Raw genomic sequence first — 27,930 nt, forward strand, 5'->3', positions numbered from 1 at the left:
AACCTGCTGTTCACTCATCCTCTCCTCTCCTCTCTGGAGTCAACCTGATGTTCACTCATCCTCTCCTCTCCTCTCTGGAGTCAACCTGCTGTTCACTCATCCTCTCCTCTCCTCTCTGGAGTCAACCTGCTGTTCACTCATCCTCTCCTCTCCTCTCTGGAGTCAACCTGCTGTTCACTCATCCTCTCCTCTCCTCTCTGGAGTCAACCTGCCAGTGGATTCTGTTCCTGCAGCCCTGAGGACAATTTCAGAGGTCAGCACAGGCAGACTGTTGATGAAAAAGAGACTCCTCTCCTCTCTTCGCTTCCTCCTCTCCCGAGGATACAGATGATGTATCCTTATCTTCCTCAAGTGCTGCAAGGCACCGTCTACTCCTACAATCTCCACACTTGTATTCCATTCATTATCCGGTCTGAAAGCAGACCTCGGCTGGGCTCGCTCCGTGTTTCTCCCTCTGGCCGTTCGTAGCTACTTCTGCGTGTAGCGCTGGCGTCCCCAGGGCCCGGGGTAATTGTCTAGCGGCCGCTCACCTCTGCCAGTCCCTTCCCAGCAGAGCCTGCTTTGAATGAGAGGTGGGGGTGATGGGGGGGTGGAGGTGTCAGAGTGTAGACAGAGAGGTGGAGGAGGAGTTAACTGTTCTGCTGCCGTTGACAGTCCTCACCGTCATTGAAAGGGTTAATACCATGGCGCCGTTGACGGTGAGGACTGTGAATCTTACTGTATATACAGTAAAGATATTATTACTTACTTAATGTCGCTCCGGTCCCGCCCGCATCGGTAATGTCGGCGATTTGTTTACAACGCACTAGGGCTGTAATCTAGCCCTGTTTTAGGGATTCGAACTTCGGGGGATTTTCCGAACGGACCATCGAACCTTCGATGGTTCGTTTGGTTCACCGAACCATCGAACGTACTGTACCCTTTAACCAGCTAAAACAGTGTAGGAAATGTGTTAAATGCGCTGTTTTAACCATTGAAAACGTGCGGCCGCATTAACACGTAGGCTAACACTTGGAAAATCCAACCCAATCGGAGAAAATGTTGCGCAGTTTGTTGACGAACAGGCTCAATGTATAGCGGAGTTGCACGGATGATGATTAGACTTGGTGATTGCGTCGGAGCGCGTCGCGTTCGGGCTGAACTGGTCTCGATGTAACAACCCCAGAAATCGCATTATAGATCCTTTTGGGGGTTGCAATGAAATCCATCTTTGCTCATGCTTAGGAGAAAGGCTGTTTAATCTTTGGGTGCGTGGATGGGGTTCGCTGTTCAGAGCACACACACAAGTCTCTCTCTGCCCAGCTCAGAGTGCTGCCTCTCTCACTCTACTGTCTGTCATCAAGCGTGTGTCAGCGAGGCTGGTTCGCGGCCCAAAACAGGAGCGGAATTGGAGCGGAGGACGGTCCTTGATCGCTCCAAGCTGTTCTGGTGCATTTTATAACTACTATAACGGTCACCATTAACTGTTAGTGTTTACCGGTAGGCCTAACTTATTTAGTATTTGGCTATCTCTACTACTGTGATATTCTGAATAGGCCTATCACATTCTGATAATTATTTTTCGTGTAAAAAAAAAGAAGAAAAAAAAAAGAAAAAAACCTGAACCCATTAATTTCAAACTTCGATTGCCAACGTAACGAACGAACGTTCGAATCCCCGAAGGTTCGCTTGCAGCCCTACAACGCACGTTGGGCGTGCACGCGAAGTGAAGCTCCTCAATGTTAAGTCAATGGAGAGGCCCATAAAGAAACTTCATTTAAACAAAATAGCCATTTTGAGACATTTTGCAGCAGATATAAATGTAAACAAGGCACAAGGCAGGGCGCAGCCATCTTCCTCTTCTTGTCCCACACTGTCATGTGACTAGATGACGTAATCGTTGCCGTCAAGTGATAATCCAAAAAAACAAAAACAACCCCCTTCCAGCCCTTCAAAATAATAGCGGCGGCCTATGGAGGAAACGGCGTGGCACCGAGGCACCAAGCAAACCTTCAGATTAAGAGGCAGCAGTTGTGTTAAGGATGGCCTGTGGCTCTGTGCAGCCCACTTCAATAGTTTTCATCCTGTCACCTTGTGGCCTGTTATTGCATTGGAGCGGCTCAGGGTGTGTGTGTGTGTGTGTGTGTGTGTGTGTGTGTGTGTGTGTGTGTGCGTGTGCGTGTGCGTGTGCGTGCGTGCGTGTGTGTGTGTGTGTGTGTGTGTGTGTGTGTGTGTTTTAAAACGCCCTGGATTTGACACATTGTTCTCAGAGGGATGAAGTTGATGAAGTGATTGACCCTCTCACCCCCCCCCCCCCCATTCCCCCTCCTCACTCCCTCTGAATACTTCTTGTTGCTGCGTAGTTTGAATAGTCAGAAATAAACAGAGAGAAAGAGAGTGAAACAAAGACATGAATACGGGACAACCCAAGAAAGACGGACAGACAATACAAATGACAGAATAACAGACACACAAAGAGAGAGACAAACTAGTTCAAGTTCAACATTGAAGGTTGTTGTCTCATTCAATTCAACCTTTATCACGTACAGCTTTTGGTGGTGCGATATATACTATGTATAGTGAAATGTATAGTATATAGGTCAACTCCCTGGACAGTGTGCAAATAAAACAATATAAGCAGGACTGGAACTGGAAGTTCACAAAGGCAAAAATACTTCTGCAATACAGCTGTGATAACATTGCAGGTAACAAACTTGTACTTAGAGCCCACTCAACTGTGTGGAAAAAGACATGAATGCAGAAAGACATTTCATAGAATTAATAGAATAGCCACTATAATAGACACACAATAGCAAAGTAGCTGTGCAAATAGCATAGAATAACATTAAATAAAAGTGCAACTAAAATAGCATCTGAACAAAAGTTACAAAACAAAGGCAGACAGGCTAAAAGAGAGACAAAGACAGATGGAGAGACTAGAAGCTGGAAGCCTCAGAGACACTATTAAATGTCTGTCAGACCATAAACCTCTTGTCATTGGGAGATATCTCTGCCTTGAGGGCCAAATTGTTCTACAGAACAGAGAATGTCAGTGTTCAAATGAGGGGTGTGGGCTTCCACCTGATGTATGGAAGATGGAAACATGATCTATATAGTATGTGTGTGATGACAGAGTGAGGTAGCTAGATGACAGAGTACTGTAGACAGGTTGGGTTCAAATGAGATTAGGTTCCACACTTGGGGAGGAGTGTCAGTCAGACTGAGGTAATGTAAACGTGTCAGTAGTCCTTTTACCTGACGACAGGTTGGTAGCTTTCTGTATCCATCCAGCTGCAACAGAGAGGCCTCGACACCGTCAAATCCTGAACTCAGTGTGTACAGAATACAGATATAACCAAAATGGACTCATAAAGTGCATGCAATATTTTTTCAACTCCCAATCTTCCCTTCCAGATCATGTGAGTGTATGGGTTTACGTTTGTTTGGGCATGTGTATAATACTTCCAGATCATGTGAGTGTATGGGTTTACGTTTGTTTGGGCATGTGTATAATCCTTCCAGATCATGTGAGTGTATGGGTTTATGTTTGTTTGGGCATGTGTATAATCCTTCCAGATCATGTGAGTGTATGGGTTTACGTTTGTTTGGGCATGTGTATAATCCTTCCAGATCATGTGAGTGTATGGGTTTACGTTTGTTTGGGCATGTGTATAATCCTTCCAGATCATGTGAGTGTATGGGTTTACGTGTATATTTATAGTAAAACACCTTGTTGTTGTGCTTGCGTAACTCCGAGGCTGTGAACACTCCAGTGGACACACCCACATAGTAAGATATCCTGGATCCTTTTCTTCACCTCCTGCAACCCTCTGTTCTACAACAACAATACAACACCATGGAAGATCCCTCTTGACATGGGACTAAACCAGGTCAAAACACCCCAGGATGGAGCTCTTGACGTGGGACTAAACCAGGTCAAAACACCCCAGGATGGAGCTCTTGACGTGGGACTAAACCAGGTCAAAACACCCCAGGATGGAGCGGAGGAGGACATGTGAGCTAAACCTTCACAGAGGGAAAACAAACAAACATGAATGGAAAAGCTTGCATACCAACTGATAAGGAAAATGACAGGGCCTGGCAATGAAACACGTGCAATTAATGAATCATACCTTGGCAAGTACAAGGAAATAATCTAAACCAAACAACTCGCTCAATTTGTTGTCGTAATTTGAGCCTCGGAGCATGAAAATGCTACTGCAATGCTGATGGGGTCAATGGAACAGCTTGTCTGACGAGTTAAACCTGTTTGGTTCTCTGTCTCTTGTTCAATTTGTTAATTAACACCACAGCATGGTAATAATGTATTAATTAACACCACAGCATGGTAATAATGTGTTAATTAACACCACAGGACAGCATGGTGGTGCACAGTTACCTCACAGCAAGAAGGTCCTGGGTTCAAAACCCTTTCTGTGTAGAGTGTTTATGTTGTGCCTGTGTTTGTATTGGGTTTCCTCCCTCACCAAAAGACAATGCATGCTGGGAACTCCTGCCAGTGCCCTTGAGCAACGTACTGTCATTACAACAGGAGTCCCTGAGCAGCACAACCTGCTGCTGAGGATGGCTTCAATGTAGAGGACACATTTATACAACCTGCTGCTGAGGATGGCTTCAATGTAGAGGACACATTTATACAACCTGAGGATGGCTTCAATGTAGAGGACACATTTATACAACCTGAGGATGGCTTCAATGTAGAGGACACATTTATACAACCTGAGGATGGCTTCAATGTAGAGGACACATTTATACAACCTGTTGAAGATGGCTTCAATGTAGAGGACACATTTATACAACCTGAGGATGGCTTCAATGTAGAGGACACATTTATACAACCTGAGGATGGCTTCAATGTAGAGGACACATTTATACAACCTGAGGATGGCTTCAATGTAGAGGACACATTTATACAACCTGCTGAGGATGGCTTCAATGTAGAGGACACATTTATACAACCTGAGGATGGCTTCAATGTAGAGGACACATTTATACAACCTGAGGATGGCTTCAATGTAGAGGACACATTTATACAACCTGCTCCTGAGGATGGCTTCAATGTAGAGGACACATTTATACAACCTGCTCCTGAGGATGGCTTCAATGTAGAGGACACATTTATACAACCTGCTCCTGAGGATGGCTTCAATGTAGAGGACACATTTATACAACCTGCTCCTGAGGATGGCTTCAATGTAGAGGACACATTTATACAACCTGCTCCTGAGGATGGCTTCAATGTAGAGGACACATTTATACAACCTGAGGATGGCTTCAATGTAGAGGACACATTTATACAACCTGAGGAAGGCTTCAATGTAGAGGACACATTTATACAACCTGAGGATGGCTTCAATGTAGAGGACACATTTATACAACCTGTTCTGAGGATGGCTTCAATGTAGAGGACACATTTATACAACCTGAGGATGCTTCAATGTAGAGGACACATTTATACAACCTGAGGAAGGCTTCAATGTAGAGGACACATTTATACAACCTGCTCTGAGGATGCTTCAATGTAGAGGACACATTTATACAACCTGAGGATGGCTTCAATGTAGAGGACACATTTATACAACCTGCTCTGAGGATGGCTTCAATGCAGAGGACACATTTATACAACCTGAGGATGGCTTCAATGTAGAGGACACATTTATACAACCTGAGGATGGCTTCAATGTAGAGGACACATTTATACAACCTGAAGATGGCTTCAATGTAGAGGACACATTTTTACAACCTGAAGATGGCTTCAATGTAGAGGACACATTTATACAACCTGAGGATGGCTTCAATGTAGAGGACACATTTATACAACCTGAGGATGGCTTCAATGTAGAGGACACATTTATACAACCTGAGGAAGGCTTCAATGTAGAGGACACATTTATACAACCTGTTGAGGATGGCTTCAATGTAGAGGACACATTTATACAACCTGAGGATGGCTTCAATGTAGAGGACACATTTATACAACCTGAGGATGGCTTCAATGTAGAGGACACATTTATACAAGGGGACAATAAAGACACATCAAATTAATGTCCCCATGTCTACACCGTTCAAACGAACAAACTCCAGTTATGAGCCATTAGAAGACATCATCTACTGTTACCATCGATGATCGCCACCTTTGATGTCAAACTTGAGAGAGAAAGGGCAGAGACCACTGACTGCAACGACAACATGTGAGCCAGCTTTAAGGCAGATTTAATAGAAACACCCTTTCACAGCAACACAGCCATTCATTCCAGTGTATTCACCACTTGTTTTCCTCAGGTTTTGTGTTGTGTTGAGAGTACTGGTGTTCTGACCTTGATTCAGAGAAGAGGAGGTGGGGGAGGTGGTAGGTGTGGTACAGCATGTGGGAAGAGGACAAACCTTAGAGGAAGAAGTGAAAAGGTGGATCTCCTCCACCCTACTTCAGTCTGCTGTCAGGGTCTTCCATCTCTGCCTCTCATTTACCATCTCCCCTCTTTTTAATTCTCTGGAGTCCCTCCTCTCCCCGGCTCACTGATGATTCCTATCTAATATGCTGTTCCACAATCACTCTTACCTCTAATCTCAACCTTGTTCTCTAACAGTCTCTCCTTCTTCCATGGTGGTTTGACACAGATAGTGTTGCCCACAGCCTGTGACCAGGGTGGGTCCACCAGCGCTCCATGTGAATTATGATGTGCTGGATCAGTCCTAATCCTGTTATGGATGTTCCTGTGCCCTTGGGAGGAGCACAGAGCAATGGATGGAGCTTTATCACATTTCACTGTGCTTTGAGGTATAATTCATGAAAGGTCAAAATGTAGTGGTGTGTTTACTGTATGTGAGGTGTGTAGTGTATGTGAGGTGTTTACTGTATGTGAGGTGTGTAGTGTATGTGAGGTGTGTACTGTATGTGAGGTGTGTACTGTATGTGAGGTGTGTACTGTATTTGATGATGGCTTCATTCAAACAGCATATTTTGTCCAGTAGAATTCCAGTAAAAATGTTGCCATAACAAGAGACTCTGCTGTGTGGATCTTTAGATAACAGATGATATCTCTCGAGTCTTAGCCAAGGATAAGGTGATTGTAACACATACAAAAGCCTTACTCCTAAGGCCATGGTCTTAGTATAAGAGTGATAGTAAGTATTATGACGCCTATTGAAATCAGGTAGATGGATTAAGATGAGTTTTGCTGCTTTCAAATTGTGTTGCTTTTAGTTTTTCCTATTTCATTGTATTGCTTGTCCAACTCCATTGTAATTCAGTTCAGAAGAACATGCAGGTACAAGGATAGCATATCCTATCACTATAAATCTCACCTCAGTCATAACCTACTGTACTCATTGCAATGCCAACCTCCTGACCGGGCCCAGTGGGCTTTCTGTTGTTTCTTTAAAGCCAGACATGTTCCTCTGCTTCGTGACCTGAAGAAAGTGAACTTCAGTCTTCTGCAAACTATCCATCCATCTTCAACCGCTTATCTGAAGTCGGGTCACGGAGCTACAGTAGCAGTCAGGGGACCACAGACTTTAAAACTACAAAACTGAACAAAACCATTATATTAAATAAAACATTGGTGAGACACCTACCATATTAAATGTCTGTGACACTCAACAGATCTACTTTTAGCATAAAATAAAGTTGAACACATTTCCTGATGCCAAAATGTTTCTTGGTAACAAGACATGTGTAAATGATGATAATGTTAGGCTGGAGATCAACCTTCTCAAAGCTTAAAGAAGGAATATCCTGGCCTTGTGTTGTCTGTAACACAAGCAGATATAAGAGCTCTGTTGAATATGTATTAAGCTTTAAGAAATGCATCACTCATCCCACATGGGAGTTCATGCTGGTCACTGAGATTGTCTTACAAACAGCTAAAATACCCAACAATACTCAGCTAAAGGTTTTATGCTTGTTGCAGTTCTTTGTTGCAAGTCTTTGTTTATATCCAGTGACAGCTCATCATTTGCATATTGACTCTACAGGGACAAAACAACTGTGAGCTTGAATGCAAATGAACGTACATGTCAGAGTTGCTTAAAACACTGCAGTTTACCTCGTAGTATCACACCAATTAGTCTGTCTCTTGTCTGTCGTAACAACTACAGTACGTGATGTGTGCCTTTTTCACGGTTCACATTTTAAGGAAAATAATTCAATTTAAACTGAAGTTCTGGATTGAGTTAACAAAATAAAAGGGCTGTCGAACTCTGACTTTACAAGGCTGTAATGAATAACACTTCTCAAATGCTGTCAACACATTGAAGGTAACAGTGAAGTTGTATAATCACAGAGCTGATGATAACATAGCATCACAGTTCCAACTGAGGCAGTTAAAAGTGAGTGTCAGAGTGCCTTCATCCCTGTGTGTTAAGAGGTCTCTTCACTTCTCCATAATGAGTGTAGAAGATAACAGGCTGCTTGGCTCTGATGTTTTCAAAAGAAGTTCTTCTGTATTGAGCGGGCGTCCAGTGAAAGGTTCAATGATTGGGCTCAAGGTTACACTTTTAATAATCCATCACTTCAGTGTTGTAAGCCATTGGAGTTGGACCATAACATGTCTGCTACTGATGTTTTATAGCGAGATCGATACGATCGCGTTTTAATGCATTTTACCTCGACGCGATGTGTGCGGTCCCGTCCGGCGGCGGCGAATTGCACATGAGTTCTGGGAAAACCTCACCCACGCAGATCACAAGACGCTGATTCACGACGCTGATTCGCCGTACGAATTTCCAAACAAGGAAAACCTCTTCAGTGAGAGCAACACCAGACTCCCTGAATCGCCTTTTTTTTTTTTTTAATGGGTCTGGCTAGCGATTCCGGGTCTGAACCAGGCTAAGGTAGCCTGGCTCTCACTGTGATTACATTGATCTTTTTCTCCCTGACTTTGTGTCACTCTTGTCCTTGGTGGTGGCCCTGATGACCCACTGTGCCTTCACTCTCAAGTCCTCCTGAAACAGATGGGCACGGTGGAGGCAAGGACTGGGCACAGCGCCATCGCTGAGAGATCCACTCCTCTCCTCGCCCACCGTCTCCCAAAATAATCTCACCGCTGTCACATGGGGCACAGAATGGAATCATCCAATCTGTAGCGTAGCTTCTGTTTCTACTGTCCTCCTCCAACTGTCCTTATGGGGGTGGTTAATATCTACACAATGGAAAACTGCTCTCTGTGGTTGTATGGTATTCATACCGTATGTCATGTTTTCCTGAAAATAGTATTTGTATATGAAAGGCATGGGGAGTTTGAAAATTGTTAATATTTCAAGTATTTCCATGTCCAAGATCCAACTATTAGACCGCTGACTGAACCCCATTTGAGACAGGTTTGTGCCAGCTACACCCAGAAGAGAAGATGTTTATTGTTAGATTAGATTTAGTACATAATTCTACAACTGTCTATACTATTGGTGGGGAGAATGAAACCTATTATCTGAATAGTCATCTTCCTGGGGACCCCCTGGAGCCCACTGACAGACCCCTTGGGTACAGTATATATGAAATGAGATTTAGCTTAATATGGCTTGCAGATTTTGAGTGATTTATTCATTAAGAATTGTGTGTGTCCTGGGCTTGTATTTAATTCTTGCATGTTTCTTTCACACATGGTTTCCACTCAGCTATCACATATAATAACTCCACCTCTCTTTGGTTTTTAGTGTTAATGGAGTGTAAAGGGCTTCTTGTTTCCCTGCATTATGTTGGCTGTCAGTTAAGCTAAACACACTAATAGTATGTACAGTTTATTAAATCTTAAATAACATATGCTAATAACATGTACAGTGTATTAAAGCTAAAATAACATTTCCAGGGTGTAAGCGGTCAGAACAGCTCTCTCTCTCTCTCTCTCTCTCTCTCTCTCTCTCTCTCTCTCTCTCTCTCTCTCTCTCTCTCTCTCCACTATTATTTTCACCTTGAAGCTCCTTGGAGACCACAACATAGAAGATCTGATTAGGATTTACATCCTCAAAGAACACACGCACGCACGCACGCACACACACACACACACACACACACACACACACACACACACACACACACACACACACACACACACACACACACACACACACACACACACACACAGTCCTCTCTGTCCTGGCTCTAACGTCTGGTTGTGTTCTCATAACAAAGCAGAACACAGCATTGTGTTTCACAGGGTGGGACTCCTTCATATACAGCAGGTTGTTGGGCTGACCCTGACATGCTGAGGTGAACGTGTCATGTTTTACTGTAGACCGGGGCAGCGAGGCAAACCGGTGACCTTCTGCTTAGCAGACAGCCTCTCTACCCACTAAGCTATGGCTGCCCGTATGTCTTGGAGACCCCTGGCATCAATGCCACGGCTGGCGGCTCTGCTCTCCTGTGTTCAGCAACATAAAGACCTTGGGAGAGCAAAGACAACTGGCCTGATTATGTGGCTACGCCTGAAGGTCTTCATCATTGTTGAGATAATCAGGTTAGCCCACATGGACGCTAGGCAGGACAGATGCTGGCTTCTGTTATCCTGATTAGAAGGGTCTTTGTGGAGGTTCTGTGTTGTGAATCTCTCCTCCCACCTCAGTGTCACCTTGCAGGGAGAACGGCTAGCAGACCTCCAAATGTCTGCCTCTCTTCTTTATACAATCCATTGTATATTTATGTTTATATGTCTGTGTGCATTGCTCCTGCCATTACCTTCTACCTCCAGAGTCCAGAGGAACATACTGTAAGTGGCTTGTTGGAGAATACTTACATTTTCTGGACTGGATTCTTCATACAGGGTTTTGCTCAAATACAAAGCTTCCCAGGCTGCAAGATTTCTTGAGGCTTCACTCACATTTAAAGAAGTATTTGTAGGAGCTTGTAGGAGGAGTGTGTTGCCAACATTTCAGTTGTCAAAAACCTTGACATTTCCTGGCCCTGCAGTAGGAAGACATTTTAAAAGTGTTATTCAGGCATTGTTTTGTTGTATCTTGCAGTGACAAACAGCTGAAAATGGCAAACACAGAAACAGTCACAGACAGAAAAACAACGCTTGGTGCTGCACTATAAAGTCATAATGCCATCAATACATTCCTGCACTGCCCTTTGACCCTGCCTGACATTCTCTCTCTCTCTCTCTCTCTCTCTCTCTCTCTCTCTCTCTCTCTCTCTCTCTCTCTCTCTCTCTCTTTCTCTCTCCAGGGTCCTATATGCTGGTCAACTCCTCCCAGCATGCAGCGGGGCATCGTGCCCAGCTGCTGCTCCAGACGCTGAGTGAAAACGACACGCACTGCGTCCAGTTCAGCTACTTCCTGTACAGCCGTGACGGTCACAGTCCGGGGGCCCTGCGGGCGTACGTGCGAGTCAACGGGGGCCCGCTGGGCAGCCCCGTGTGGAACACGTCAGGTTCCCATGGCAAACAGTGGCACCAGGTGGAGCTGGCTGTCAGCACCTTCTGGCCTAACGAGTACCAGGTGAGACATGTTTGTTCACTACATGTACATAATGAGTACCAGGTGAGACATGTTTGTTCACTACATGTACATAATGAGTACCAGGTGAGACATGTTTGTTCACTACATGTACATAATGAGTACCAGGTGAGACATGTGTTCATGTTTCACTACATGTACATAATGAGTACCAGGTGAGACATGTTTGTTCACTACATGTACATAATGAGTACCAGGTGAGACATGTTTGCTTCACTACATGTACATAATGAGTACCAGGTGAGACATGTGTCCATGTTTCACTACATGTACATAATGAGTACCAGGTGAGACATGTTTGTTCACTACATGTACATAATGAGTACCAGGTGAGACATGTTTGTTCACTACATGTACATAATGAGTACCAGGTGAGACATGTTTGTTCACTACATGTACATAATGAGTACCAGGTGAGACATGTGTCCATGTTCACTACATGTACATAACGAGTACCAGGTGAGACATGTTTGCTTCACTACATGTACATAATGAGTACCAGGTGAGACATGTTTGTTCACTACATGTACATAATGAGTACCATGTGAGACATGTTTGCTTCACTACATGTACATAATGAGTACCAGGTGAGACATGTTTGTTCACTACATGTACATAATGAGTACCAGGTGAGACATGTTTGTTCACTACATGTACATAATGAGTACCAGGTGAGACATGTTTGTTCACTACATGTACATAATGAGTACCAGGTGAGACATGTTTGTTTCACTACATGTACATAATGAGTACCAGGTGAGACATGTTTGTTCACTACATGTACATAATGAGTACCAGGTGAGACATGTGTGTTCACTACATGTACATAATGAGTACCAGGTGAGACATGTTTGTTCACTACATGTACATATTGAGTACCAGGTGAGACATGTTTGTTCACTACATGTACATAATGAGTACCAGGTGAGACATGTTTGTTCACTACATGTACATAATGAGTACCAGGTGAGACATGTTTGTTTCACTACATGTACATAATGAGTACCAGGTGAGACAGGTTTGCTTCACTACATGTACATAATGAGTACCAGGTGAGACATGTTTGTTTCACTACATGTACATAATGAGTCAGACATGTTTGTTCACTACATGTACATAATGAGTACCAGGTGAGACATGTGTCCATGTTTCACTACATGTACATAATGAGTACCAGGTGAGACGTGTCCATATTTCACTACATGTACATAATGAGTACCAGGTGAGACATGTTTGCTTCACTACATGTACATAACGAGTACCAGGTGAGACATGTTTGCTTCACTACATGTACATAATGAGTACCAGGTGAGACATGTGTCCTTCACTACATGTACATAATGAGTACCAGGTGAGACATGTGTCCATGTTTCACTACATGTACATTGCAGCTCATTTATCTTAAACGTATTCAGTGTCCAGTGTGAGGATATATTTATAAATGGACCATGAACTAGTTTCACATTGCAAGCAATCACCTGGAGCGTTGTAAAGGTTCAAACCTAGTTTCATTGGTTAAATGTAACCTGTACGGCCCTTGGAGACAGTATCAGTGATTAAGGATGATACAAATACATGTGATTTGTTGAGTTGACTTGAATGAGAGTTAAAGCCATACTGTGTAAGATGCCCAACTAGTGGTCATTAGCCCTATAGCAAACCGCGGTCGCGTCCGCGTCTTTCGGACGTTTTTCGTACCTTCAGACCCCCGCGTCTGCCTCCACCTCGCTGAGATCTATCTTTTAAGGGGTCCCTTGTTCCTGTGCGTTCAGTAATTCCAGAGATACGGACTCCTTCACCCTGCCTGGTAGGCGAAATTACCTAGAGAAGGGATGGTACAAACGGGCGACAACAAATATGGCTGCCATAGCGACCCCACTTCAAGATGCGCTGTGATTGGCCGGCAGTTGTATAACCCTCGCTGTGATTGGCCGGTAGTGTGATGACGCAATTTTGGCGCGAGATCCGGTCCACGGCAAGGATCTCAGTTTACATACAGAGAAGGCTTTACAGGCTGAAATTCACGGCGCGGATCTTCTAAAACTTTTGTGATTTAATAGTTAGGAGAATTTTAAGATTTGTTTTATAAAAAAAGTTACATAGTACAACTTTAAACTGAAGATGGAATGAGGGAATGGGTCTGATTAAGTAGGAGAGCAGAACATAAGACATAAGGAGATCCGTTTTATGTATTCCTATACTTTAACACACAGGTCAGTGGTCTAGTGGTTAGAGTGTCCACCCTGACATTGGGAGGTCAGCATTCATACCAAAGACTTTACCAATGGTTCCTAATGCCTCCTTGCTTGGCACTGAGCATCAAGGGTTGGATTGGGGGTAAGTCTCTGTGACATACTAGCATCATGTCCAGGAGGTGTACTTGTACATTACGCTGACTCATGCTACAGAAACAGGAAATAGACTCCTGAACTAATGGGTCACATGGCTCTGGAACAATTTGTTCCCAATGTGTCACTTACTGTACTACTTACTGTACTACTTACTGTACTACTTACTGTACTACTTACTGTACTACGTACTTTCACACACAAATAAATACTGCAAAAAATAACCTTCTTTTCAAGAGCAGACACATTGTTATTCGGATGATTTTTCATGAGACATTTTGTCTTAGCTTGTCAGGCTACAGTTTGCTTTATCTTAAGATCTTTCTAGTGGTATCGTCCAGCACTATCTGCATCACTGCCCGCTTTGACCCTCGGTGCCTGGCAGCCTCTGTGGGTGCCTTGGTGTATTCTGGAGGTCTGCATAAGCCACCAGCACTTAAACACAAGAGATCCCCGTCCACAAATCCAATTTCTATTTTCTGCTAACTCTGCGGAGCTGTCAGAAAGCAATTAAGTTGAGTAGTGTGCATTTTATCGAGAACTGTCAATCCCTCCGACTTAATTAACTTCCATTCGGTTCCACAAGATCTGACCTTCGCTGTGTAAATAATAATCAGTCTTTATACAAACACAGACTCAAGGTAGGCTGACACTGTCCAAGCAACAGAGAGCAATCTGACAGTGAGGATTATTTAAAGATGACAGGAACAAACATGTGTGACACACACACGCACGCACGCACGCACGCACGCACGCACGCACGCACGCACGCACGCACGCACGCACACACACACACACACACACACACACACACACACACACACACACACACACACACACACACACACACACACACACACACACACACACACACACACACACACACACACACACACACACACACACCTTAAACCAGGGAACAGTGCATTGATAATGGCTGATGCTTGCAGAGCTCAGATGAGCTTGCTCTTTCTCTCAACTTTCTATTTGCTTGGGGACTCGTCTCAGTACATCTGTCACCACACAAGGATTACAATCTCTGCTGATCGATGCTGATCAGCCAACACAGATGCTGACAGAAGCCTCGCTAAAAACTCCAGGACAAAAATCCACTCGTCCTAGACAATTTGTCCTCCTGGCCCCCAAACTGTGAAATAAACTCCCTGTCACACTTAGAACTACAGACTCACTCCCTAACTTCCATTAGAACTACAGACTCACTCCCTAGCTTCCACCGTGGACTGAAGACTCAACTCTTCAGACACCACCTAAACCCATAGCACTACTGTAACACTCCCCTTCCCTCAATGACCATATGAAGCTAGTTAGCATTTTTAGAAACGTTTTGTACTGATTAGGTGCGTGGTCTACCCATGTTATTGTTTTTCTTGATTGATATTCTATGCATTGTTATATTGTTGTTGATGTACTGACATATTATCTTGCTTATTATAGTGATGTATTACCTGCTTATTGTAATTCGCTTTGGATTAAAAGCGTCTGCTGAATGCCTAAATTGTAATCGTAAATTGTACTTGCACGCTCTGCTGGTGCACAAGTATGCCATATTTGGCAACGAGTGCACAAGGCACAAGTTGGCACCTGGACAGAGTGCAGTCCAGTAGTGTATGGTGATCATGTTTATTGGTTCACTGTGTGAGACAGCAGTGTTTATTGGTTCACTGTGTGAGACAGCAGTGTTTATTGGTTCACTGTGTGAGACAGCAGTGTTTATTGGTACACTGTGTGAGACAGCAGTGTTTATTGGTCCACTGTGTGAGACAGCAGTGTTTATTGGTCCACTGTGTGAGACAGCAGTGTTTATTGGTCCACTGTGTGAGACAGCAGTGTTTATTGGTCCACTGTGTGAGACAGCAGTGTTTATTGGTCCACTGTGTGAGACAGCAGTGTTTATTGGTCCACTGTGTGAGACAGCAGTGTTTATTGGTTCACTGTGTGAGGCAGCAGTGTTTATTGGTTCACTGTGTGAGGCAGCAGTGTTTCCTCTATGGTGCGTCTAGGATTGGACCAGTGAACATGGAGGGTTCAGGTGAGTCACATGGTGCTGATGCAGCCAACCAGAGGCTTCACTCAGGAGAAGGAGGGTCTAATGAGCTGATGAAGAGGAGGGAGGACTGTGAAGAAGACAGTCAGACAAAGAGTACAGGAGGAGATGAGAGAGAAGCTGCTTGAACTGCCATCAGCTTTTTATAGAACTGCTTAAAATGACTAATGGGTTAGCTTTAGGCTAGCTTTCATCTTTATACTCTGTGTGTGTATGTGGTGGTGGGGCACAGTGCTCACATCTATAGGTTTAAATTGCTTATGTTGCAGGTCCCTCTGGATAGAGCTATTGTAGTTTAATCTCCTTTTTCCTTGCACTTTAATTCCCCTATTCAACATTTTACACCTTCCACCTTGCAGCTCCCTTTACCTACAGTAGTTAATCTCTTAGCAGTAATCTGAAAACAACCTGACAAATGAGAGGAGACTTTGTCTTGTGCCAGTGTCACTCCCAGGAGCACAAAGGACACAGGAGGACAGAGGAGGTTCCAGCACATTGAACAAGATGAAAAAGAGAGTCTTGAGTCTCTTTAGCATGTCTTAGCTGCAACCTGTGACTTTAAATATTAAAGTGCTTTGGTTTGGCGTCGGCCCTGCAGTCAGCATAATGCAATCTGTTTGGATTTAGAAATGATAGACCAGCAGATCTCTGTGAAGATGAGAACACACACTTATTATACCCATTGTCCCAAGACAATACGCTCATCATTTTTAGAGATCATATTTGAAATGTTCAAATCGTTCATTCTTAGGACTTTCAGGTCATGTCTGCTTCTTGTTTATGGGTGTATAAATACATAATTTAGGGTTCAGGGAGGAGATGAGACAGGCCACAGGCGGTGGCAGTGAAATGTTGCTGGATGACTGATCAACTACTGTAGAAGTGGTAAAGGAGACAGCTAGCTGAAAGTACTTGGGGTGTCTTTGGCACAGAGGAAGGAAGAAAAGGAGACCTTTTGGTGGAATGAAGAAGTCCAGGAAAGCATACGGTGGAAGAGGTTGGCGAAGAAAGGAAATGGGATAGTCAGAGAGATGAAGAAAATAGATAAGAGTACAAGGAGATGTGGGGTAAGGTGAATATAATATAGTGGAACGCCTTACCGAAGGCCTTAAAGGAGTGTAGATCCATCCTTTAAAATTGCCCTGAAAAACCACTTACAGGAGGCAGCCGTTCGTAACTGGTAAAAACAAACCTAGCCCAGCAGAAACGCTTACTAGGATCTCCTTTTAGTTGACCTTGTACCAGTGAACTGTACCGTCATGAAACTGTACCTTTTCCTATGCAAACTTCTAATAAAGTATTTAATCAATCAACATACTGTAATAGAGAGAACTGTGTACGGAGGAGAGCAGGTTTGGAGCTGTAGGAAACATTTAATAGACTAGAGATCACCTTGATATCACATCTCTAACTCTCTCTCTCTCTCTCTCTCTCTCTCTCTCTCTCTCTCTCTCTCTCTCTCTCTCTCTCTCTCTCTCTCTGGTAGTGCAGTGTGTGATAGCTGGAGGATCTTGTTATCAGATATTAAAGATGTTATCTGGGTCCTCCAAGATCCTCCATTGTTTTCTTTCCAGCAGTGTCTCGAAGGCCACTTCCATCTTTCTCTCTACTTCACCTTTGTACCATGTTTACCGTCCTCTTCTTTCACAAGCCTTATCACTTAGCTTCCATATCCTCTCTTTTTCACCTTGCTGACACCTCTTTTGAAGGAAGGTGGAAAAAATAATTCTGTCAACTATGTTTATACGTGTCACAGTCAGAAAGTCTGCAGCCATGATGTAGAACCAGTCAAAACCAACATCTCAGCCCCTGTTGAGGCTAATTTATCCAACCGAGCCTTTGTTTCCACATCCAGGTTGCAGTTTATTATCATCTCAGTGGGATGATTTCCTTTGCTTTGGCTCTGACTTTCTTTCTTTCTCTTTTTTCTCCTCTGTGAGAAAAGCAGCAACTTATGGAGAAAGTGAAGATCAAAGTCTTGGAAATAAGAATATGCATCAGGATAGTTTTCTTTAGCATTGTCTGATAATCCTTGTTATTTTTCCCAGCATGCCTCACTGTGAGTCTCTGTGAGGAAGAGGTTTTACGAGGTAGAGAATGACGTGAGCATCCTGCCATGGCCTCTCAACCACTCACACTCAGCTGTCCTCTTGGTATTTTTCTACACAGGCAGGTGTACATTGACATGTGAACTTTTATCTGTGACTGTTTGAGGAACTATCCCTCCTCCCCTCTGTGTGTCTTAACAGGGAGGACACAGGCATTACCGTTTAATAACGTCCCCATGACCACAATGTTTTACAGGGACAAATGCTTGGTCTCTGGATTTGTATACATAGCAAGCACTTAAGTTCTAATAGTCTTAACATTACCCAGTAATTTAATAGGCTCTCGTAATGGCTGTTTTATTTGGGCTGTAAATCTCTGGCTGCCAGATTATTTTTTCTGTTCAGTGCATTCTCTTCTTCTGAAAGTGACTAACCAGTCATTAGAATAAACTATTGGCATATGGAATGTTCCACCAGGAAAGAGGCTTTCAATAGAAGTCTGAGGAGGAAGGTTGTTTATTAAAACAAATGCTCCAAAAGTCTCTTTCTTAATAACCCGCTGTCCTAATGGCTGAGACAATTAAAGATTAGCCTGCAATCAATCCCTCATTGAGTGTTTTAGCTTGACAGAGAATAATTGCTCCTTCAATTAGACTTCCAAGGTATTTTTGTCTTTCTGTCTGCCATTAAGTCCAGCCCACTGCCTGTGCTTTGAATTAAACATGGTGTTTAATGACGTGGCAGTAACCACTGTGCTAACATTATGACTGCATGTGTTTTAATCAGGAGATACTTTAGATATTACACACAGAGGGAGGGAAGGTAGAGACACAAGGAGAGAGCGAGAGAGAGAGAGAGAGACAGAGAGAGAGAGAGAGAGAGAGAGAGAGAGAGAGAGAGAGAGAGAGAGAGAGAAAGAATCAGAGGGTGAAAGAGTAAGAGAGAAAGATAGAAATGAAAGGGTTTAGGAAAGTCAACCATGTGGAAAATAAAGGAGGCTTATAAAATGAGAACAAGATGAAAACAACACATGTTAATGTAATCGTCCTCCTGAAACGCTGCCTCTTTAAGCTCAGGTTCAAGCGTGGTCCAGGAAAACAAACAGCAGATTAGCTGTGGTTCCTCCAGAGCAATAGACAAGAGCCTGCTCACCCTGCTCACCCTGCTCACCCTGTTCACCCTGCTCACCCTGCTCACCCAGTGAAATGTTGGACTGTTCCTCCTCCTCTCTCTAAGCCCCTCTTCTTTTTACCGCACATACCTGACTGTCTGCGTGCGTGCGTACGAGCGTGCGTGTGTGCGTGCGTGCACGGCATATGCCCTAAAGGTCACGTACGGCTCAGTCTTGTGGTCACAGCAATTGTTGCTGTAATGAGAGCTCTCCCTCCCAGGTCTCTGGAGGATGACTATCTTTGTTCTGCTGACGGTGGACGGCTGGAATTTGGGGCAGAGGTCCCAGAAGATGTTGTTGTGCTGGAGTGATTTGCTGTGTAAACCACGGCACATTGTGGTCTGGGGGAGATAATCTGTGTATCATCGCCGCACGGTGCTGAAAAACTAATTGGCCACAAGCTGTTAGAACACATCTGGATTTATGACTCAGTAAAGACTATAAGCCCCTCAATCTGTATGACCTCAACGCCCTTGAGCCAAGGCACATCACCTGTGACCGTGTTGTTTGCACGTGTTCAGAATGTCAGGCACGCACACAGATTTAAACTGCATCATAGAAAACATGAAAGCTCCATGATAGACTCTAGCTGTTATCCACCTTTACAGAAGGTCAGTAGATTATGAGAAACAATCATTCAAAGCTGCCTTCCATCAAACGTGTGGACGGTGCTGGGAAAACAAACATCACCCCGGTGTCTCATAACCGTCTCAGCATTACTGCGGCCGGTGATTTGATATTGATTAGGTTTGGCAGGAGGCCATGGGTTCTCCACCTTATTGTTCCACAACAGGACAGTATGGAGTGTCCACCTCCCCTGAGTCCCATGACCCCTGTGCTGGCTGTATTCTCCTCTGTTATGGCTCCACAGCAGCCTGCGTCCAGAATGCTGAATGAGGCTCCAGGACTCACAAACACATCGGCCCTCCTGATAAAGTCATTATTTTCTCACGGCCGCCGGGGCATCGAGACGAGACATTATGCATCTCTCTGTTCCTCTGCCTCCGCCTACATTCCTCTCATGTCTGCCCTGCTAACTTTTTGTTTTTTCCTCCCTCTTTCGGGTCAGTAGCTGTTCAATGGTGTGGAGATGGTGTTGTTTTGTAATTAATGCTTCTGTCACTGAAAGGGGACAAGAGCAATAGAATCTGCTCTGCCTCTCGGCGGTTCCATTTGAATATTGCAGTTTAGTGTTTCACTCAGTTTGAAGTGCTGTGAGGTCAGATGTGATGTTGTTTTCCATGACTATCTTTTACTGACATTTAGCTTAGTTTAGTTTATTATCTGCAGACAATAATGAAGGTATACAGCTGAAAAAAAGAAATAGGATCACGGTTTGCCATTTGAACAATTGTGAACAAAGCATGGAAGAGAAATAAAAAATAGCAACAAAGATATAACAATAAAAAACATGCAATGATGAGAATTGTTTAAATTGGTTGTGCTTGTCTAATCATTGATGTTTTTAATAAGACAGATTAATTATCTTTCTCTCAGGTCCTGATCGAGGCAGCTGTTTCCAGGGAGCAGCGAGGCTACATGGCCATAGACGACATCATGCTGCTCAACTACCCCTGCTGTAAGTGTCACTTCACACACCAAGCACAAGGAAGGATTACAAGAGGCTGTACAGGCCCAGGGCACACGAGCGGAGTGGAGCGGTGACAAAAGCCGCTCCAGAGGGCTCTTGTCCCACTCGCTCGTCACTCTGGTCGGCCACCGGGCTCCGATCCGTCGCTCACCTTGATTTTCGCATCTCTCGTTCTGCACTCGCTCCACGCTCCGCTCAGGGTCGTCAATCAGAGTCAAAAAAGTAGTTCGCTACAATGTCTCCGAAACACTTTCTCTTTTGTCGGTGTGTTCCTAACACAAATGGCTGCGGTAACGTGAGCCTCGGCTTTGATGGAGACTTGGAGAGCTGTCCACTCGCCACTGTTTTGTTGGAAACATGCGGCGCACGGCCCCAACAGGATCGGCTCGGAGCGGAGGAGCCATTATAAAAGTTGCTCGCTCACGCTCAACTAAAAAACGGCTTTACTGTGCTTGGGCCAGTATCAGTGAGCCACTGGTGCTTTTCTTCATGAGAATGAAGAGCAGTTCATGATGGAGGTTCTGAAATTCCCAGAAGAAAAATGTTTTAAGAATTATTCTTGAGCTCTGTTGGCAGTTTGTGAGCCAACAACCCTAGCTTTAGCTTAGTGTTGTTTTGCCATCGTAGAGTGTGAAGCTTCGTGGCTTCATGAAAAAGCTTCATCTCTTCATGGAGTGGTGGCAGGGTTTCTGTTGAAGAGAAGGTTTTCTTCTGTCTCTGTGTCACTGGTGTAAACTTCAAGGACTGGAGCTCAGTACGCTGCCCCCCCACAAGGAGCTCTAAGAGCTCACAACTCTCAGAAGCAGTTAACACGGCTGCTCTGCTTTGAAGTGACTCATAGAAGTGACACAAGCTTGAAGGGTATTGTTCCCACTGTCCTCCACACAGGGAGATCACCTTATTAATATCTCCATATTCCCCCTGTTGTTGTCAGGAGAGGGTTTTGGACGGGTTGTGGATGAGTGGAGCCTTTCTTGGCGCTGCGTATCAAGAGGATACCAGCGGTGATGTGTTTGGAGGAACGCCGGCAGGGATCATTTCCTCTCCTCTATGTGCAGACCACCCAGCTAGCCCCTCCATCTCTCCCAGACACGGGCAGATGGCATCTTCCACATCCTCCCACCGTGACCATTAAATAATTAAGACTCTCATCAAGACCTGGGCACCATGTCGGATGCGTGGCACACGGCCATCCCTGCATCGCTTGGCAGGCAGCGGGCGTGTGTAGAGGAGAGGGGAGGGGGGAAGAGACAGGGAGGAAGATTCAAAGGAAAGAAAGAGATTACAAAGAAACAGCAGACAGAAAGAGAAACATGCACATTTCTCCTCCTCCGTCTGAATGGGGGCTGAAACCACACAGTAAGTTTGACATTTCTGTTCTCCTCTGCCGAGTCAGTGAGTCTTTTAACTCTGAAAGCAGCTTCTCAGTGGAATGAAATATTTATCAGCCTAAAGAGTCCCGGGGATAAGATGTGACACATTTATCTGTGTAACACCGCAGATGTTGCCAACTGCAGGCTCTGGTTCACACTCATTTCCCTGTTTGTTTGTTTGTTTGTTTGTTTGTGTTGTTGGGCATGAATTATGAATTAACCTTCAGGGGGGACGAAGTCACTGGAAGAAACATGGACACCTGTGGGGTACACATGTACACACACACACACACACACACACACACACACACACACACACACACACACACACACACACACACACACACACACACACACACACACACACACACACACACACTGTAAGAATGTGTGTTTTACAGGAGAACTCAAACATCTGCTTCTCACTGATGCTTAAACCTTGTTGCCACGGTGACATGTCTCCCTGTCAATCATCTGGACTGACAGATGATTTCAGAGAAGTCTTTTCTTCCACTTTGATTTCTTCTCCACACCTGTCTCTGTAGGAGTGCAACAGTTTTGCGTCTAAAATCTTATATCTAATGAATATTAATCATTTTGCAAAGCAAAATGAGTAATGAATAATGGAGAAGAAAATGTACTATCATCTTTCTTTGGTAAAGTGAGACCAGTGTGTTTACAGCAATACTGTATGTGATGAAAACCTCACTTTTTAATCAGAGTGAATAATATCCCTGTTGTTTATTGCTTCATTAATATACACACACATTATTTAAACTAGAACTAGAACCAGAGTTTGGGCCGCTACGCTAAAGGAGTTCACTATAAACAATGTTGTCAGTAATGCCCTTGTCATTATCCTTAATGAAAACCTTTACAGCGCTGGCTCTCTTTCCCCTGGCTGTGTAGAGTTGGCCATGAGCAAACAGGTTGAGGCAAGTAGATGCCAACTCGTTCATAGCAACAGAGAAAGCTAAGCGGATAGGGAACTGTCGTCTAATGAAGGTGAAGGGAAGCTCACCTCTGTCATAGTGAGGTATTCTTGGGAGGAAGATTGTTTCACTCGTTTGTGCCTATACTGCAATCTCACACTCAATGACTCTGTCCATCATTAGCATTACCACCATTCTGGTGCCATTCTTAAGAGTGCGTCGGGACCTGCTTGCAGGTTTCTAAGCAGCATCACTGGTGGGCCTACTTTCAACTTGAGGTTATGATCAGGGATTCCAGAGGGTGTCAGTGAATTGAGGAATTCCACAGGCACGTAATCCTTGTGGTCGTCCTCCTGAATTGAATCGGCTGAAAGGTAGAATCTCTCTTCTGTTGGGAAGTCAGCCAAGCATATCTATACTATAATTTTGCGAATGTCTGTCTGAGTGAGTGAGTGTCTGTCTGTCTGAAACAGCGTTTCTCCTCGGTGGCTGGAGCAATTGATCTGAAATCGCATCACCATAAGCATATGAACACACCTGACATAACTGTGAAGCCCGTTTGTCACTTTCACAAATCGTATGCTGTATATTAGCATTTTTATGCTGTATCTACTATCTATTCTGCATCTAGCATGAGGCGCATCTATTCTGCATCTAGCTTGAGGCAACATTTTTAACCAGCTCTGTGTGTGTGTGTGTGTGTGTGTGTGTGTGCAGGCAGGCGGGTGTGTGCGCAGGCGGGTGGGCGGGCGGGCTGGGGGGGGGGGGGGGGGTGGGGGGGGGGAAACAGTATCTCTGTAGCCATTAAACGAAACGGGTATCTTACATTGATGCTCCTACATATTATCATGCAAACACAGTTAAAGTTACTTTCCATCCCTCATATATGTATGCACAGTGCACATCCCATAACCCACACACTGCACATCATTTTGGAGCTCATATCTTTGAATGGGTAAGGGCTAGTGTTGTTGATTTCTCAGATGTCATTGTTCAGAGGAGTGTTTACAGTGCCGTTGAGAAGGTTGTCTTTGTCGATACATCCATTTTGCAGGTCAGGAAAGGTGTATGAAATCAGAGTATTCAGATCCTTAACCAAGTGTTGTGGTGGAATTTGGATCTGAACTGAGTCCTTGTCCCCTTTTATGGGCATATTGGTTGGATCGGCGGTTCTACTGAAAAATGTTGTTTTGTACAACCGTACATCATGCAAGTACAGTAACGGCAGGGGAAGTAGCTAAGAACCTAGGCAAAGATCTGAGCTATCTGTGTGCGAAAGTTGGAGTCTCACTCTATGTGATGAAAACCTCACTTTTAAATAGAGTGAATAATATCCCTGTTTATTGCTTCATTAATATACACACATATTATTTAAACTAAACCTTCAGCCCACAACTTAGAATAATAAGAACTTGGTAACAAACATTCTGCACAACTGGCAGCCTGGTCGTGTCTCTCTGCCTGCCGTCTACAGGCTAATGAAGCTTCACAAACCAAAACATTACGCATCACGTGACCGTCCCATCGCCTGAAGGGCTGGTCCCTTCTGATTGGTTCAGAAACACACTGGCTTGCGTTTCACACTGATACTTCAAAATAAGATACCCAGAAAAAGCCATTTCAGCTCGACTTTAAGGTAAAATTATTTTTTTTCTTGTTGTCTGACCTTGTGAATGGCTGAGTAATGTGCTCCTTTTATTCCCCCCCCCCTTCTCTCTCTCTCTCTCTCTCTCTCTCTCTCTCTCTCTCTCTCTCTCTCCATGTGTCTCTCTGTGTCTCTCTCTCTTGCTGTCTCTCTAGATAAGGCTCCTCACTTCTCCAGGCTGGGAGATGAAGAGGTCAACTCAGGGCAGAATGCCACCTTCCAGTGTGTGGCTGCTGGCCGTGCTGCTGAGGCTGACAAGTTCCTTCTGGAGGTCAGTGCTGTAAACATCACCTCATAACCTCTATACTACTATACTATACTATAACATCACCTCAGAGTAACCTCTATACTACTATACTATACTATAAACATCACCTCAGTCTATAGAGTAACCTCTATACTACTATACTATACTATAAACATCACCTCAGTCTATAGAGTAACCTCTATACTACTATACTATACTATAAACATTACCTCAGTCTATAGAGTAACCTCTATACTACTATACTATACTATAAACATCACCTCAGTCTATAGAGTAAACTGTGTACGATACAACAATATAGTAGACAGGGTTACAAACATCACCTCAGTCTATAGAGTAAACATAAGCCATTTACCATGAGAGGGAGTGGGTTGTTGGCTGATCTACCACTGTTTCAGGGTTGTGCCACGAGCCGCAGGCGAGTGGCACACAAGGACCTTTAGTTACAATCATTAATTGTTTCAGAATACACATATACTTCCGCCACAGCATATAGTCCCAGATTGCAGCTAAAAGAGTTCCCTTTTAGTGCCACCACCATGGATTTAGCTTACATTACAGCTAGGCTAACGCTAATGTTAGAAGCACAGTTTTCGGCTATTTTTCCGCAAATAGAGGCTGGTCGCTTCCAGAAAAGCTTAGATTCAGAGAAAAGGGGCTTTAAAGTTGGAGGATTGCATTGGATCCAATGGAATAAATCTGAGAAAAATGACGATAGTAACGTTAGTAAATGTAGGACAACCTCGGACCACCTACGTTTTCAATAATCAGCTCACAGTAAGGAACTGGGGTCGGTAAAGGAAGGTGTTCCGACTCTGGTTGTTTGGGAGGCGCATTGATCTTGGAAATGTTTGGCCTATTTACCACTGTTTTAAACCAATCAGAATCCAGTATTTGAACCAGTATTTGTGACTAGAAAAAGTGGTAGAATGTGTACTATACAACTATATAGTAGACAGGGTTACAAATACATGGGTTACACGTTTCAGGTCAGTCTATAGAGTAGGGTTAGGTTAACAACTAAAGAACTTGACATGATCTCCTGTAAAACAAAAACTAACAAATTAAGAAAAAAAAATCAATTACATGCAATTACAGATGCTGTAATTCATATTTTTTTGGTCAGAAATTAACAAAAAAGATTACAGCACAATATTGTGATAGTCCAATGAGGAGACAGAACCCCACAGAGATCAATTATCTTGTGTTCCAGTTCGTCTGCTCATTTATTTGTTTCATCTTTCAATTTCACTTGTTTATCTGCTATCCTGTATGAGTTCTGTTCACTAAGGAGCTGTAGAAATGTGGAGTCGCTGTTATTGAACAAACTCTTCATAGCAATCATTGTTAGGAGAATATTGAGCTGTTTACACTTCAGTTCAACACAAAATGAATACAGACCCTTTTAAAGCAGATTATGGTATTTTTCAGAGGATTATTTAAAATAGCGGTTAAGAAAATAACACTTCTGCCAAATGGGTTTTGGGTTTTACGTGCATTGAATAATGAACTGGAAGTAAAGGCTTATTTAGCCAACATTGAGAGCATTTCTTTCTGTACAAAACCACTTGATGAAATGGAGTGTGTTTACAACACAAGCAGGCGTCCCAGAAGGTGCCAGTGTTTAAATAAAACATTCCAGACAGTGTTTTAAAGCTAGAAGCACTGAAGGCCACAGAGGAGGCCTGAGAGCTTCTTCAGCCCCAGTGTCTTTGAAACGCTGGATTGATTATTAGATCATAGAGCTCTTCTCTCTCTCTCTCTCTCTCTCTCTCTCTCTCTCTCTCTCTCTCTCTCTCTCTCTTCTCTCTCTCTCTCTCGCTCTCTCTCTCTCTCTCTCTCTCTCTCTCTCTCTCTCTCTCTCTCTCTCTCTCTCTCTCTCTCTCTCTTCACCTGCTCTGGCTTCTATTCAAATTGAGCTCCTGTTTTAGATACCAATGTTTTCGTGTGGAATGATAAATAAAATTCTCTCTCTCTTCACCTGCTCTGGCTTCTATTCAAATTGAGCTCCTGTTTTAGATACCAATGTTTTCGTGTGGAATGATAAATAAAATTATGCCTCAGGAAGGTGTCTCTACGCTGTCTCTCTCCCTGGTGGAAACAGTGCTCTGTGGTCCTCAGGAAGGTGTCTCTACGCTGTCTCTCTCCCTGGTGGAAACAGTGCTCTGTGGTCCTCAGGAAGGTGTCTCTACGCTGTCTCTCTCCCTGGTGGAAACAGTGCTCTGTGGTCTGACATAGTTTATTTTCTCACAGCCCAGATGAAAGATTGAAGTTCAGGGTCTTATTTTCAGCTTTGGTTCTGGTGCTGCAACTAGAGTATCAGCAGGTTCCAGACTCACATGGACTCTGACCACCTACAGTATGTGATAATTACACTGTAGGCCCTGGGGACGCTTTACTGTATTGTTAGAAACCAGGATGATGTGTGATTCACATAATGGATGGTGTACCTCATCACGGCCTCCCTTGAAAGGCTCAGGAATGTTGTCGTCAGAGGGAGGTTGATGTGAAAGCGTTGGTTTGGTCACGGCACAGTGACGAGGACAGATGCCTCTGGTAATTAGCTGTCATAGCCATGCAGGTGTCTTATACAACAAGGTCTGCCTGCGCCGTGCCTTGTCTCCCATCTCTCTCCATGTTGCTCTCTGTCCTCCGCCTGTGTCCCACATTTAAGAGACTGTCAGGGCCGCTCTCGCCCATCAAGCTGCCTCGGCTACGTTGTTTGTTGTGATCTTTCTTGTGTTGGTGTCCGCAGTGCCAGCTGCAGTCCAATCTGGGCACATGGGCTCCTGCCAAGCTAACAGATCGTTTTGTCGTTTCCTCGCCAATTATCTGGAGCCAGATTGTTAGCGTAACACCTCATGCTCTCCATGCTTATTTCATTTACCCTTGATTTCTGCCTCCTCTGGTTTCTTTAGCGATTGGAAACCGGTAGAAACGGAGACAGCCTATGTGAGACGCCTCGGAGGCCGAGCCCTGGAGATGATTGAGGGTTGGTGTGTTTTTGTGCAGCCGTGTGATCGTCTGCTTCACCCTAATCA

General features: G+C 44.1%; 1 protein-coding gene across 1 annotated transcript in view; it reads left to right on the plus strand.

Annotated features, from left to right (window-relative positions):
- Window positions 1-27,930, plus strand: part of LOC308294562 (receptor-type tyrosine-protein phosphatase U-like) — a gene marked incomplete at its 3' end in the record, with an annotated part of 189,970 nt that overhangs the window by 107,890 nt on the left and 54,150 nt on the right. The window contains exons 3-5 of the mRNA XM_080737295.1: window positions 11,159-11,430; window positions 20,578-20,659; window positions 24,777-24,892. Coding sequence (XP_080593421.1) covers window positions 11,159-11,430; window positions 20,578-20,659; window positions 24,777-24,892 — 470 coding nt within the window. The remainder of the gene's footprint in view (window positions 1-11,158; window positions 11,431-20,577; window positions 20,660-24,776; window positions 24,893-27,930) is intronic.

Source organism: Nannobrachium achirus (assembly GCF_963921795.1).
Source record: "Nannobrachium achirus genome assembly, chromosome: 2".
Taxonomy (NCBI): Eukaryota; Metazoa; Chordata; class Actinopteri; order Myctophiformes; family Myctophidae; genus Nannobrachium; species Nannobrachium achirus.